Raw genomic sequence first — 16,000 nt, 5'->3', positions numbered from 1 at the left:
AATAGCTGAAATTGATTAACGGAAGTGACACACTGTTTCCCCTGATGGTAGCGACAGTATGGGGCAGTGCAACGTTGCGGTGCAGCAAGACATCTGAAATAGGGGCGACTAAGTAGTCACCATCGGCGACTGATGAGGTAGGACGTAGGGTAACGAATAAGGCGGCTAGGGAGGGCAGAGAAACTTGGTCGGGCGAATACAGTCTGGGAGAAGGCAAGGGTTCAGGATCGATGGCTGGGAGATCGAGGTGTAGGATGCCGTGCGAGCAGTCTATCAGGGCGGAGTGTTCTGATAGGAAATCGAGGCCGAGGATGAGGTCATGAGAACAAGGGGTCAAAACATTGAACTGCACCGGAAGGTCATGGCCAGCAACACTAACGCGTGCAGTGCAGAGTCCGTCAACACTAACTGTTCCGCCGTCCGCGACACGCACTCGAGACCGAGCTGGCGTGAGAACTTTACGTAAACGACGACGAAGTTGTGCACTCATGACAGAGATATGCGCTCCAGTGTCGACAAGCGCACGCACGGGAACACCATCAACACAAACGTCTAGTTGGTTCAAGTGGGAGGTCTGTAGAGGATTTGTGGGCCTGGTCGTGGATGCAGCGTCACCTCCGGGAGCTGCATCAGCTAGTTTTCCAAGTCAGAGCGGTCGTATGAGGCTGCAGCCGATGATCGAAGGGGCTGCGGGGATCGGAAGCGGCGGCCTCGTGGAGATGGAGAGCGGGAAGAACGACGGAGTCGGGAGCTGGTGAGATCGTTGGCCGAATCTGATTGGTCATGAGGTGGTCGGGGCGGAAAACGGCGGGGAATATCTGAACGGTTGTCGTAGGAGAGCTCGGTGCGAGGAGGCGGAAACCATCTATTGCGGCAGTGCCGGGAAATGTGACCGACACAGGAACAATTGAAACATATGGGGCGATCATCAGGCGTGCGCCACTCTGCTGGATTTCGGTAGCGACGAAAGTTCGGAGCCCTGGGACGGTAAGCATTCCTGGTTGGTGGCCGGACGCTAGAGTTCCCGATGGAACAGATGGCAGGTGAGAGATTCAAATTTGCGAGTTCCTCTCGTACGACGGCTTGAATAAGGGACACATCGGGCAAGGGGTGACTGGGGATGGTAGGTTGGAGGGCCGCAGGTGCACAGGCCTCCATTTCGCGGCGAACGATCCGGGTGACTGTGTCGTTGATGTTGAGAGGCGAAGTGGGAGGTGGGCTAGTTGGCGGCTGCTGCAAAACACACGAAGATGTGGCGGCCGTATGGGGAAGTCTTTGAAATTGTGGAAAGATGCGCCGGCTCTTTACTTGCTCGAAGAGACGGCACTCCTTAATAAGGGCATCCACGGTATCACTGCCTTTGCAGAGAAGTAAATGAAAAGCGTCGTCCGCGATCCCTTTTAGGATGTGGCCCACCTTTTTCGATTCCGACATGGAGTTGTCAACCTGGTGACATAAGGCAAGGACGTCTTGAATATACGTGATGTAACTTTCACAGGTGGACTGAGCACGCGAGTCGAGATGTTTTTGGGCTGCGAGCTTCGAAGCATCTGGAGGTCCGAAGAGAGCGCGAAGCTTTTCTTTAAAGGTGTCCCAACTCGTTAATTCGTCTTCATGGGTTTCGTACCATTGCCTCGCTGTGCCAGACAAATAGAAAATGACGTTGGCCAGCATGACGGTGGGGTCCCACCTGTTATGGGCGCTGACGCGTTCATACATCAAGATCCATCTGTCGACGTTTTCAGTTGAGGCACCGGAGAAGATGTCGGGGTCACGGGGATGAGCCATGACCATGAATGTAGTGGCAGTGGGACTTGGCGAGTCACCGGGCTGCGTCATTGTAGCGGTCCCGGTGTAGCGACCGCTGCGAAGCTCCGTGATGGAATAGGCCAGAACGAGAGGAAGGGGAAAGTCCTCACCTCCACCAAGATGTTACGTGGCAGGAGGCGTTCACACCCCGCAGAACACTGGTGCAGTCACACTGAACACAACACAAGCACAGGGCGCACCGGACGCCAAGACACAAGCCACCGCGCAGGATTCAGAGCCAGAGCACGCGCCAAGCGCCCTCTCACTTCGTCTGCCTCATCGTCTCTGAGTCGACCCGTAGCAATATGAATGACCAAGTTCGAGTGTTTATATTGCCTTGGCGCATGCGTAGAGATTACCCGGCGGTCTGTAATCAACAAACAATTCAGTTGTTAGTCCAGCCTTTGCCCTGTGCTGTTCTCTCCTTGTGTGCTCGTCTTTTTTGGCTGGTTTTTCTTCTTTGCCTTGTAGTCGCTAACTCTTCGGTTTGCCGCGGGCCTACTAGGTCCAAAAGGTCGTTGGTTCTGTGCGGCGATCCTGCCGCACAGAAGCCACCGCGACGTGCCCAACGTGACGTGGCAGCGCGCGGACCCTCTATACTCTAACGCCACTTTACCACCGCTGCTGGAGTCGGAATGGAGCGTGTGCCTATTCGGCGCCGGGCGCGTCGAAGCCGCGAACCCAGAATGCACCGCGCGCGTCGTCTGCGGAGCGCGTAGCCGCTACTCGGAGGCAGCCATAGAGTTTCTTACTATTACCTAGAGGGAAAGCTGGCGCCCCGTCTATGGGAGTTTGCATGGAGGCCCCTCGAGACCACTTCAGCCACCATGGGCGCTCAAAGCATCATGGGGCGGTGAGCTACCGACTGCGGAACTACAAGTTTTGGCCAAAAAATAATGCAAAAATAAACGCTATTCGATAATCAAGAATGTCCTAAAATTCAATATCTTGTTTGTAAATTGACACAAACAAGTAGAAAAGCGTTTAAGTGCAAAGTTTGCCCAAAATGAGAGATGGCTAGCTCTATTGGCCAAGCAATGAACACTACAAAAACTAATATTTCGTAATTACCAGGCGCACTTTTAAAAGTAAATATGGTTTTAACAAAAATGTTGTTGCTTAAACACTTCAAGAGGTTTTTTAATGGCATTTCGGAAGAGTGAAACCTTTTATTTTCGTCGTGTGTCGTTGCATTTTCACTACTATGGCTTTTGCACACTGCGTTCGCGTGAAAGTCGTCTGCGCACACACGAACAGCATTTTCGGAATGAAACATCTTAGCAGTGCCAGTCCGTGTTCCCAAAAAATTACGACTGTTCCGCAACAAGTAGCTCACCGCCCCATGATGCTTTGAGCGTCCATGGTGGCTGATGTGCAGCGCCGCCAGCTTTCCCTCTAGGTAATAGTAAGAAACTCTATGGAGGCAGCAGGCCGGACGAATGGATTTCTGCGCATGCGCGTCGCTTGTCGCTCGGCGCTGCCTCGCGTAGACGCGGCTGCAGGGGGCGAATTTCAGCCCGTCGCAGCCTCGCCAACGTGATGTGTTCGACCACGTCAGCCGCGCTTGCGCGCGCCGAGAACGTCGGAGTATAACAGAACCATAACAAAGTCCAGAATCACCCTCGCAGCGACTTCAGCGGCGCGCCACTGTGCGCCGTCCTCGCGCATGCGCAGTATGGTCTTGAATCAGCTCCGCAAAATGGCTTGGCGAGTCGCATAGTGTTGCTTCCGCAAAAAAAAAAAAATGTATCAGAGGAGGGTATCGAAGACTCATGCATCTTCGATACTCCCCATGCGTGCCATGTTTAGCCCGTAGGTACTTTTGCTTACTTTTATTGCTATGCATTACAATGAATGTTTGAAATGCTTCTTTGCCGAAGATTTATGCACTTTACGTATCCGAACGCAGGACAGAAACGGCCAATCCATAACGTAATTTGAGAGGATGATAAATTATTGACCAAATCCCTTAATTAGCAATAACTAAGCTATTCGTGGAAAACACCAGTTTAACACACACTTCCTTTAGCCGTGACTGAAGCCAACAGCCACAGAAACCAAGGAGCACAGGGGACTTTTTTTTATTTATTTATTTAATTTGTGGTGTTGATCAATTTAGAATATTACTGAATATGTTATCGCTTAAAGCTAATTGATTAGAAAAGCAGAAGAAAAAACAGCCACATGCCGCCGGTGGGATCCGAACCCACGACCTCCGTGTGGCTGTTGGCTTCTGTCATATTTATAACGAGCCCCTCATTCCCCTACCCTTGTTTGCTTAATTCCTTTAGCCTGTTTGTTAGCCTTAAAGGGTGTATTTTGTCGCCAGATGTCAAGTTACTGTAACTGCTTTGGTGGCCTCATTTTGTGCAGCGCCGCCAAGAGATGTCGATCATCGCCAAAAAGAGTGAAATAAGAGTTCTTTTTGCTTACTCTCAAGATTGGAACCGCTCCCCAACTAAAGCGACGGTGTGCCCAATATAATAGTGATCTTAGTGCTTTCGCTTTTAATGCGCGGTACGCTGCGAACGCAGTTATAATCTACAACCACGTGCGCAGCAGGGCAGAAAAAGCAAAGACGCGTTCCGCCTGTTGCCTGGGCGACGCAGTAATAACGGTGGCTGTGCTGCAATCGTCTACTTTTTTCCTACAAGATTAAAGCACTAATCCGAGGCCCCGAATAAGCCATGCAGTCCGGGACTGCATGAACGCACCAGGCGCATATACGTGAACCAATTCTGTGCCTCTTTGGGCAGCATTCTTATTAGCCACAGAATAGGAGTAGTTTTAGTTACGACATATTATGCCAATGACACTAGCGTTTACCAAAGCATAAGGCAAATGCATTTAGCCGCACTAACGTATGCTTCCACATAGCAGCTAAGCCCTATAAATACACAGAGCAATTTTCTACTAGGAATTGGGCGAAATGGTCTTGGTCACGTATTTTCCCACTGCGTGGCGCATGACAAAGAACTAACGGCTACGTTTGTTTTATATACGAAATAAAAAATTGCGATTATAGCGATGCTTAGATTCGAGAATCGAATCCGTTTATCTGTGCAGTGTGTATAGCCTTACGTGACCTGTCTACAGCGCGATGTAGACATGCGTGCTGACGCACTGGCCTGTCGACCTGCGCAGGGAGGCCTGGCATGGGCCGTGTTGTGCAAATGTCATGTTAAGATAATGTTCCCCTTTCTTTAGAAAAACACGGCGATGAGTAATTAAAAGTCCAGTCTGGGTTTATTTCAATGAAACGGCTGGAAACATGCCACCTAGAAATTCGGGACAAGCATATTCTTTCTCGGAAAGTGGTTTATGAACACAGTTTTCCAACACATCGATGAGTTTCCTCTTTATAATCAACATACCCGCAGATCCTCCCTTGACACGAGCGTAGCTGTCTGCTATTTCTGGTCGCAAACATACCCCCGGATTTCCTACGGCAGTTTTAGCCATTCGGTGCAAGCGCACGACAAACTTAAAAAGCATGCCTTTGTCATGCATCAGAAGGTTTGTAGAGGATTCCTATCAGTATTTTCTTAAGAGTACATCAGAATATTTCACAGTTGTCTCACAATGTCAAAGAAATCTCGACTTGAAAGCGACTGGAGCGGTAGGTAGTTCAAAAGTCCTCTTTTTGACACCATTACTAACGTCATCATTACTAACAAGCTAGACACGTGTGAGCATGTCAACCTTATTTGCAGTTTGCCGTAATTTCCAGGAGGATAATTCAGACGTTAAACTAAAGCTTATAAAACTATCACCTGAACAACCTTAGAATATGCGAGTGTAATCTGGAAACCTCAACTATCCTTCATTGATAAACACGAACGAGTTCGGAGGCCTGCAGTGGGTTCATTTTTCTAGGCCTGCCAACGCCACCAATCCGTAACAGAACTGCTTGCTCAGGCACAACTTCCAGCACTAACTATAAGAAGAAAGGTAATTTGGCTTAAGTTCCTCTGTCAGCTGTATCGCAACAAATTGAATCTGGTTCCTAGCTTGTACTTGCGACCTCCTGGAAAGCTATCGCCTCTAATTAATCACACGCATGTTATTATTACCTGCACACCAAGCTGATGTTTTTGAGCATTCTTTCATCCCTGAAACATTAATGCACTAGAATAACTTGTATCCGCTGTTGTTTATAACGACATCTACAGATAATTTTGTGAAAAAGATGGAAACGTATGCTGTATAAATGATAATAAGGAACTAATTACTCATTGATATCCACACAAGCGCAGCCATACGGCTACAAAGGAAAGCTATGCAGCTTTCTCAGAAACATCGCAGTTAAAGAAAAATTTGTCCTGGTCCGAGAAGACTGGTTGACCATCACTGCGTATATGATCTTGTTCGGGCTTTATTTCTGTTATTCTTGGGTTCGTTCGTTCGAATGTATACCCACCCTCTATGCTGTGCGAAATAAAAATTTTTCCTCTGAGTTCATATTTTTTTTTTGTATTTCCCTCCCACCCTATGACAACCTAAAAGGGCTACCAGGATTTTAAATAAAAAAATTAAAGCGGTATTGCAACAAATGTTGTGCGCGGCGCCAACACGAGGCTGCCTATCACGCATACGGTAGAAAACATAGAATCGAAATCCAATGGAAGAATCCAGGCCGTTTTCTCTACGATTAGTTGTATAAAAAAACGCGGATCTCCCTTTGAAGAAGTCCAAGAAAAAAAGCCTAACGGCGCTAGCTAATAGCTTTTCCAAATTTACGTTAACATGCTACGTTATGGCATGAAATGAACAGCGGTTAAATATTAAACTGCCCCCCCCCCCCCCCTTTCCCCCGTCTAACTGTTTATCTAAGAATACTGAAGCCGAGGCAGACCGCGAAAGGCAGCGCAAGGAATTTTGGCCAAATCTTCAAGGATATAGGTATTGTGCAATTGCTTGCGTAAGCCACAGTAAATTTTTCTTATAAGTCTAATGCACTAAGTTATGTATGTTAGGATGGTATAGTTTTGAACCAGTTGCAAAGCTTTATAAAAATGAAAAACTTCAACAGATACCGGATGGAGCCTATGTCTCTTTGCGTTGTCGTCTGCAGCCGTCCATGTCTCACCTTTTTACCTCCATTCCAAACAAGACCTTGCAAAGACCGTCGAAATGTGAGTACCGTCGAAATGTGAGTACCAGTAAGCAGCGTTACGGTGAAGGAGCCGTAGGCTCATCTAAATTACGTGGCAGTAGTTTCGGTAATCGAGATTACGATTTTTTTATTACTAGTGTCTTGTGGAAATGAAACGGAAATCTTAACAGGGGTCATGGAACAATGGCCGTGAGTCAACTACGGAATATGATGTGAGCACCTAATTGCCGTAAGCATACGGAGACCATTTTTGTCAAGATGTTTCAATAATTTATTTGTGTTCCAGTTTTCAACGCAATGCGATGAAGCATTCAGGCCTGGACGTCCTAATTTCTTCTTTGTGGTCCATGAAGTTTCAGATGAACAGAAGTAAGTTCTTCTGTAAACAAGAGCGAAAACAAAAGTCAATAAAACCACATCGTTACCATCTTACAGAGTATGGGAGATAAAAGAATAAAATGAAGCCGGTTGCTTATGCATTGAGTTGCCTCAGAACATGCTGTTTAGAATAAACAAGCGAGTTATTTCATTCTGCGGTTTCTCACCACAATTAACGATTGGTTTTTGACGAGAAAGCCAGGCACTATACCTGAATTAAAAACGTCTGACCCGTTGGCCTGCTTAAGACATCGCTTTTTTTTAAAAGAACATGCCCAACACTTACACTTCTTGCGGAGGAGAGCACCGTAGTGGTATGGGGTGCCAAGACCGTAGCCATAGTTCAGGCCGTAGCCGAGGAGACCGTGGCCGTAACCGTAGTGGCCGACACCGTAGCCGAGGGTGCCAATACCGTAGCCATAGGCTGGAGCGGCGTGGTAGGCAGCGACGGCTGGGGCAGCGTGGGCAACGGTGGCCACAGCTGGGGCGTGGTGGACGGTGGTGGTGGCAACAGCTGGAGCAGCAGCGTAGGTGGCGACTGGGGCAGCGGCGTAGGTGGCGACGGCTGGAGCAGCGTGGGCGACGGTGGCAACGGCTGGGGCAGCGGCGTAGGTGGCAACAGCTGGAGCAGCGTGGGCGACGGTGGCAACAGCTGGGGCAGCGTAGGTGGTGGCGACCTTAGTCACGGCTGGGGCAGCAGCGTAGGTGGCGACTGGGGCAGCGTAGGAGACCCTGGCAACTGGGGCAGCAGCGTAGGCGACCCTAGCGACTGGGGCAGCGGCGTAGGTGGCAACAGCTGGGGCAGCGTGGGCGACAGTGGTCACGGCTGGGGCAGCGGCGTAGGTGGTGGCGACCTTAGTCACGGCTGGAGCAGCAGCGTAGGTGGCGACTGGGGCAGCATAGGAGACCCTGGCGACTGGGGCAGCAGCGTAGGCGACCCTAGCGACTGGGGCAGCGGCGTAGGTGGCAACAGCTGGGGCGGCGTGGGCGACAGTGGTCACGGCTGGGGCAGCAGCGTAAGTGGCGACTGGGGCAGCGTGAGCGACGGTGGCCACAGCTGGAGCGGCGTGGACGGCAGTCACGGCTGGGGCAGCGTGGTAGGTGGACACAGTGCGAGCAACAGCTGGAGCAGCGACGGCGTAGCTGGCAGCTGGGGCGTAGCTGTAGCCGAGGCCAAGACCAGAGTATCCGATGCCGTGGGAGAGGCCGTAGGTGGACAGGCCGTAGCCACCGTAGCTGCCGACGCCGTAGCCACCGTAGCTGCCGAGGCCGTAGCCTCCGGCAACGTAACCAGCAAAGGCGCTGGTGGCCAGAGCGAGGAGGACGCAGGCACGGAACTGCGAATACGAATATGTGCAGAAGAGAATACGCAAAAGGACACTCTAGTATACTCTTCAAGAAGCACTATTGCGCATGTTGTCTGTTTTGGCGGCAAATGTTTTATAATTAAAGTATTTTATCATTTTTATGCCGAGTGGGATGCTGCTGTTACCGTTACTGGATTGCTTATTATGGAGTTGTATGCGTGGCTAGAACATTTGACTTAGTATTGTTTACGAACTCAATTTGGGAAGTTTTTAGTAAAAGTAGAAATTACACTGCGAAGCTCACCTCAGATATTTAACAAGGCTTCCTCCCCAGAGACGTCTCCTAGCTACCCTGTATATTCTTTAGAATTCCGCTTTTAGAGGCATCTAGATCGGTCCGTTGCTGCTCTAATAAATGTTATTTGAAAACCATGATGCCTAGATATTGCCACCATAGGTTTTGAGCAACTAGGAATGATTTTTAGCCACGAGAGACATGGCTCCCAGTAATATCAAGGGGAAAGTGTCGGTGCTTCCTGCCATCACACTTTTATTGCCGCCTTTTATGAGTCGTACTGAATCTTCTAAAGCATAATTGTGAAAGAAGCCAACAGCCACAGAAGCCAAGGGGCACAGGGGATTTTTTAAAATTTATTTATTTATGCTGTGGTGTTGATCAATTTAGAATATTACTGAATATGTTATCGCTTAAAGCTAATTGATTAGAAAAGCAGAAGAAAAAACAACCACTGCCGCCGGTGGGATCCGAACCCACGACCTCCGAATTACGCGTCCGGTGCTCTACCTCTGAGCTACGGCGACGGCTGTCAAATCTTCTGCTTTCGGGGGTATTTATGTTTACAAGTAACCTAACCTTGAGAGTGTTCATCAGCGCCACCCACGTTCATAAGCGGCGGACGTAGAACGTCCTGAGTTACCGCAGGTGTGACGTAGAACGTCATCGAACGGAGAGGGTGAAAGCTGCGTGAGAACCCTCTTATGCTTCCCTATGGCGTCAAGGCTGCCAGAACCGAGGCCCTCGCTAAGCAATTAAGCAAACAAGCGAAGGGGAATGAGGGGCTCGTTATAAATATGAAAGAAGCCAACAGCCACAGAAGCCAAGGGGCACAGGGGATTTTTTAAAATTTATTTATTTATGCTGTGGTGTTGATCAATTTAGAATATTACTGAATATGTTATCGCTTAAAGCTAATTGATTAGAAAAGCAGAAGAAAAAACAACCACTGCCGCCGCTTATGAACGTGGGTGGCGCTGATGAACACTCTCAAGGTTAGGTTACTTGTAAACATAAATACCCCCGAAAGCAGAAGATTTGACAGCCGTCGCCGTAGCTCAGAGGTAGAGCACCGGACGCGTAATTCGGAGGTCGTGGGTTCGGATCCCACCGGCGGCAGTGGTTGTTTTTTCTTCTGCTTTTCTAATCAATTAGCTTTAAGCGATAACATATTCAGTAATATTCTAAATTGATCAACACCACAGCATAAATAAATAAATTTTAAAAAATCCCCTGTGCCCCTTGGCTTCTGTGGCTGTTGGCTTCTTTCATATTTATAACGAGCCCCTCATTCCCCTTCGCTTGTTTGCTTAATTGCTTAGCGAGGGCCTCGGTTCTGGCAGCCTTGACGCCATAGGGAAGCATAAGAGGGTTCTCACGCAGCTTTCACCCTCTCCGTTCGATGACGTTCTACGTCACACCTGCGGTAACTCAGGACGTTCTACGTCCGCCGCTTATGAACGTGGGTGGCGCTGATGAACACTCTCAAGGTTAGGTTACTTGTAAACATAAATACCCCCGAAAGCAGAAGATTTGACAGCCGTCGCCGTAGCTCAGAGGTAGAGCACCGGACGCGTAATTCGGAGGTCGTGGGTTCGGATCCCACCGGCGGCAGTGGTTGTTTTTTCTTCTGCTTTTCTAATCAATTAGCTTTAAGCGATAACATATTCAGTAATATTCTAAATTGATCAACACCACAGCATAAATAAATAAATTTTAAAAAATCCCCTGTGCCCCTTGGCTTCTGTGGCTGTTGGCTTCTTTCATATTTATAACGAGCCCCTCATTCCCCTTCGCTTGTTTGCTTAATTGCTTAGCGAGGGCCTCGGTTCTGGCAGCCTTGACGCCATAGGGAAGCATAAGAGGGTTCTCACGCAGCTTTCACCCTCTCCGTTCGATGACGTTCTACGTCACACCTGCGGTAACTCAGGACGTTCTACGTCCGCCGCTTATGAACGTGGGTGGCGCTGATGAACACTCTCAAGGTTAGGTTACTTGTAAACATAAATACCCCCGAAAGCAGAAGATTTGACAGCCGTCGCCGTAGCTCAGAGGTAGAGCACCGGACGCGTAATTCGGAGGTCGTGGGTTCGGATCCCACCGGCGGCAGTGGTTGTTTTTTCTTCTGCTTTTCTAATCAATTAGCTTTAAGCGATAACATATTCAGTAATATTCTAAATTGATCAACACCACAGCATAAATAAATAAATTTTAAAAAATCCCCTGTGCCCCTTGGCTTCTGTGGCTGTTGGCTTCTTTCATATTTATAACGAGCCCCTCATTCCCCTTCGCTTGTTTGCTTAATTGCTTAGCGAGGGCCTCGGTTCTGGCAGCCTTGACGCCATAGGGAAGCATAAGAGGGTTCTCACGCAGCTTTCACCCTCTCCGTTCGATGACGTTCTACGTCACACCTGCGGTAACTCAGGACGTTCTACGTCCGCCGCTTATGAACGTGGGTGGCGCTGATGAACACTCTCAAGGTTAGGTTACTTGTAAACATAAATACCCCCGAAAGCAGAAGATTTGACAGCCGTCGCCGTAGCTCAGAGGTAGAGCACCGGACGCGTAATTCGGAGGTCGTGGGTTCGGATCCCACCGGCGGCAGTGGTTGTTTTTTCTTCTGCTTTTCTAATCAATTAGCTTTAAGCGATAACATATTCAGTAATATTCTAAATTGATCAACACCACAGCATAAATAAATAAATTTTAAAAAATCCCCTGTGCCCCTTGGCTTCTGTGGCTGTTGGCTTCTTTCATATTTATAACGAGCCCCTCATTCCCCTTCGCTTGTTTGCTTAATTGCTTAGCGAGGGCCTCGGTTCTGGCAGCCTTGACGCCATAGGGAAGCATAAGAGGGTTCTCACGCAGCTTTCACCCTCTCCGTTCGATGACGTTCTACGTCACACCTGCGGTAACTCAGGACGTTCTACGTCCGCCGCTTATGAACGTGGGTGGCGCTGATGAACACTCTCAAGGTTAGGTTACTTGTAAACATAAATACCCCCGAAAGCAGAAGATTTGACAGCCGTCGCCGTAGCTCAGAGGTAGAGCACCGGACGCGTAATTCGGAGGTCGTGGGTTCGGATCCCACCGGCGGCAGTGGTTGTTTTTTCTTCTGCTTTTCTAATCAATTAGCTTTAAGCGATAACATATTCAGTAATATTCTAAATTGATCAACACCACAGCATAAATAAATAAATTTTAAAAAATCCCCTGTGCCCCTTGGCTTCTGTGGCTGTTGGCTTCTTTCATATTTATAACGAGCCCCTCATTCCCCTTCGCTTGTTTGCTTAATTGCTTAGCGAGGGCCTCGGTTCTGGCAGCCTTGACGCCATAGGGAAGCATAAGAGGGTTCTCACGCAGCTTTCACCCTCTCCGTTCGATGACGTTCTACGTCACACCTGCGGTAACTCAGGACGTTCTACGTCCGCCGCTTATGAACGTGGGTGGCGCTGATGAACACTCTCAAGGTTAGGTTACTTGTAAACATAAATACCCCCGAAAGCAGAAGATTTGACAGCCGTCGCCGTAGCTCAGAGGTAGAGCACCGGACGCGTAATTCGGAGGTCGTGGGTTCGGATCCCACCGGCGGCAGTGGTTGTTTTTTCTTCTGCTTTTCTAATCAATTAGCTTTAAGCGATAACATATTCAGTAATATTCTAAATTGATCAACACCACAGCATAAATAAATAAATTTTAAAAAATCCCCTGTGCCCCTTGGCTTCTGTGGCTGTTGGCTTCTTTCATATTTATAACGAGCCCCTCATTCCCCTTCGCTTGTTTGCTTAATTGCTTAGCGAGGGCCTCGGTTCTGGCAGCCTTGACGCCATAGGGAAGCATAAGAGGGTTCTCACGCAGCTTTCACCCTCTCCGTTCGATGACGTTCTACGTCACACCTGCGGTAACTCAGGACGTTCTACGTCCGCCGCTTATGAACGTGGGTGGCGCTGATGAACACTCTCAAGGTTAGGTTACTTGTAAACATAAATACCCCCGAAAGCAGAAGATTTGACAGCCGTCGCCGTAGCTCAGAGGTAGAGCACCGGACGCGTAATTCGGAGGTCGTGGGTTCGGATCCCACCGGCGGCAGTGGTTGTTTTTTCTTCTGCTTTTCTAATCAATTAGCTTTAAGCGATAACATATTCAGTAATATTCTAAATTGATCAACACCACAGCATAAATAAATAAATTTTAAAAAATCCCCTGTGCCCCTTGGCTTCTGTGGCTGTTGGCTTCTTTCATATTTATAACGAGCCCCTCATTCCCCTTCGCTTGTTTGCTTAATTGCTTAGCGAGGGCCTCGGTTCTGGCAGCCTTGACGCCATAGGGAAGCATAAGAGGGTTCTCACGCAGCTTTCACCCTCTCCGTTCGATGACGTTCTACGTCACACCTGCGGTAACTCAGGACGTTCTACGTCCGCCGCTTATGAACGTGGGTGGCGCTGATGAACACTCTCAAGGTTAGGTTACTTGTAAACATAAATACCCCCGAAAGCAGAAGATTTGACAGCCGTCGCCGTAGCTCAGAGGTAGAGCACCGGACGCGTAATTCGGAGGTCGTGGGTTCGGATCCCACCGGCGGCAGTGGTTGTTTTTTCTTCTGCTTTTCTAATCAATTAGCTTTAAGCGATAACATATTCAGTAATATTCTAAATTGATCAACACCACAGCATAAATAAATAAATTTTAAAAAATCCCCTGTGCCCCTTGGCTTCTGTGGCTGTTGGCTTCTTTCATATTTATAACGAGCCCCTCATTCCCCTTCGCTTGTTTGCTTAATTGCTTAGCGAGGGCCTCGGTTCTGGCAGCCTTGACGCCATAGGGAAGCATAAGAGGGTTCTCACGCAGCTTTCACCCTCTCCGTTCGATGACGTTCTACGTCACACCTGCGGTAACTCAGGACGTTCTACGTCCGCCGCTTATGAACGTGGGTGGCGCTGATGAACACTCTCAAGGTTAGGTTACTTGTAAACATAAATACCCCCGAAAGCAGAAGATTTGACAGCCGTCGCCGTAGCTCAGAGGTAGAGCACCGGACGCGTAATTCGGAGGTCGTGGGTTCGGATCCCACCGGCGGCAGTGGTTGTTTTTTCTTCTGCTTTTCTAATCAATTAGCTTTAAGCGATAACATATTCAGTAATATTCTAAATTGATCAACACCACAGCATAAATAAATAAATTTTAAAAAATCCCCTGTGCCCCTTGGCTTCTGTGGCTGTTGGCTTCTTTCATATTTATAACGAGCCCCTCATTCCCCTTCGCTTGTTTGCTTAATTGCTTAGCGAGGGCCTCGGTTCTGGCAGCCTTGACGCCATAGGGAAGCATAAGAGGGTTCTCACGCAGCTTTCACCCTCTCCGTTCGATGACGTTCTACGTCACACCTGCGGTAACTCAGGACGTTCTACGTCCGCCGCTTATGAACGTGGGTGGCGCTGATGAACACTCTCAAGGTTAGGTTACTTGTAAACATAAATACCCCCGAAAGCAGAAGATTTGACAGCCGTCGCCGTAGCTCAGAGGTAGAGCACCGGACGCGTAATTCGGAGGTCGTGGGTTCGGATCCCACCGGCGGCAGTGGTTGTTTTTTCTTCTGCTTTTCTAATCAATTAGCTTTAAGCGATAACATATTCAGTAATATTCTAAATTGATCAACACCACAGCATAAATAAATAAATTTTAAAAAATCCCCTGTGCCCCTTGGCTTCTGTGGCTGTTGGCTTCTTTCATATTTATAACGAGCCCCTCATTCCCCTTCGCTTGTTTGCTTAATTGCTTAGCGAGGGCCTCGGTTCTGGCAGCCTTGACGCCATAGGGAAGCATAAGAGGGTTCTCACGCAGCTTTCACCCTCTCCGTTCGATGACGTTCTACGTCACACCTGCGGTAACTCAGGACGTTCTACGTCCGCCGCTTATGAACGTGGGTGGCGCTGATGAACACTCTCAAGGTTAGGTTACTTGTAAACATAAATACCCCCGAAAGCAGAAGATTTGACAGCCGTCGCCGTAGCTCAGAGGTAGAGCACCGGACGCGTAATTCGGAGGTCGTGGGTTCGGATCCCACCGGCGGCAGTGGTTGTTTTTTCTTCTGCTTTTCTAATCAATTAGCTTTAAGCGATAACATATTCAGTAATATTCTAAATTGATCAACACCACAGCATAAATAAATAAATTTTAAAAAATCCCCTGTGCCCCTTGGCTTCTGTGGCTGTTGGCTTCTTTCATATTTATAACGAGCCCCTCATTCCCCTTCGCTTGTTTGCTTAATTGCTTAGCGAGGGCCTCGGTTCTGGCAGCCTTGACGCCATAGGGAAGCATAAGAGGGTTCTCACGCAGCTTTCACCCTCTCCGTTCGATGACGTTCTACGTCACACCTGCGGTAACTCAGGACGTTCTACGTCCGCCGCTTATGAACGTGGGTGGCGCTGATGAACACTCTCAAGGTTAGGTTACTTGTAAACATAAATACCCCCGAAAGCAGAAGATTTGACAGCCGTCGCCGTAGCTCAGAGGTAGAGCACCGGACGCGTAATTCGGAGGTCGTGGGTTCGGATCCCACCGGCGGCAGTGGTTGTTTTTTCTTCTGCTTTTCTAATCAATTAGCTTTAAGCGATAACATATTCAGTAATATTCTAAATTGATCAACACCACAGCATAAATAAATAAATTTTAAAAAATCCCCTGTGCCCCTTGGCTTCTGTGGCTGTTGGCTTCTTTCATATTTATAACGAGCCCCTCATTCCCCTTCGCTTGTTTGCTTAATTGCTTAGCGAGGGCCTCGGTTCTGGCAGCCTTGACGCCATAGGGAAGCATAAGAGGGTTCTCACGCAGCTTTCACCCTCTCCGTTCGATGACGTTCTACGTCACACCTGCGGTAACTCAGGACGTTCTACGTCCGCCGCTTATGAACGTGGGTGGCGCTGATGAACACTCTCAAGGTTAGGTTACTTGTAAACATAAATACCCCCGAAAGCAGAAGATTTGACAGCCGTCGCCGTAGCTCAGAGGTAGAGCACCGGACGCGTAATTCGGAGGTCGTGGGTTCGGATCCCACCGGCGGCAGTGGTTGTTTTTTCTTCTGCTTTTCTAATCAATTAG

At 48.6% G+C, this 16,000-nt stretch overlaps 1 protein-coding gene across 1 annotated transcript in view; it reads right to left on the bottom strand.

Moving 5' to 3' along the window:
* The window catches only part of LOC149363392 (uncharacterized), a 65,248-nt gene that overhangs the window by 5,656 nt on the left and 43,592 nt on the right, over nt 1-16,000 (bottom strand). The window contains exons 3-4 of the mRNA XM_089568513.1: nt 8,218-8,640; nt 7,590-8,157 (exon numbers count right to left, since the gene is read on the bottom strand). Of these exons, the coding sequence (XP_089424639.1) occupies nt 7,590-8,157; nt 8,218-8,640 (991 nt within the window). The remainder of the gene's footprint in view (nt 1-7,589; nt 8,158-8,217; nt 8,641-16,000) is intronic.

Source organism: Amblyomma mixtum, chromosome 2 (genome assembly GCF_055824585.1).
Source record: "Amblyomma mixtum isolate Tamu chromosome 2, ASM5582458v1, whole genome shotgun sequence".
Taxonomy (NCBI): Eukaryota; Metazoa; Arthropoda; class Arachnida; order Ixodida; family Ixodidae; genus Amblyomma; species Amblyomma mixtum.
Note: the sequence above shows the minus strand (reverse complement) of the source record. Positions and strands in the feature narration are given on the sequence as shown.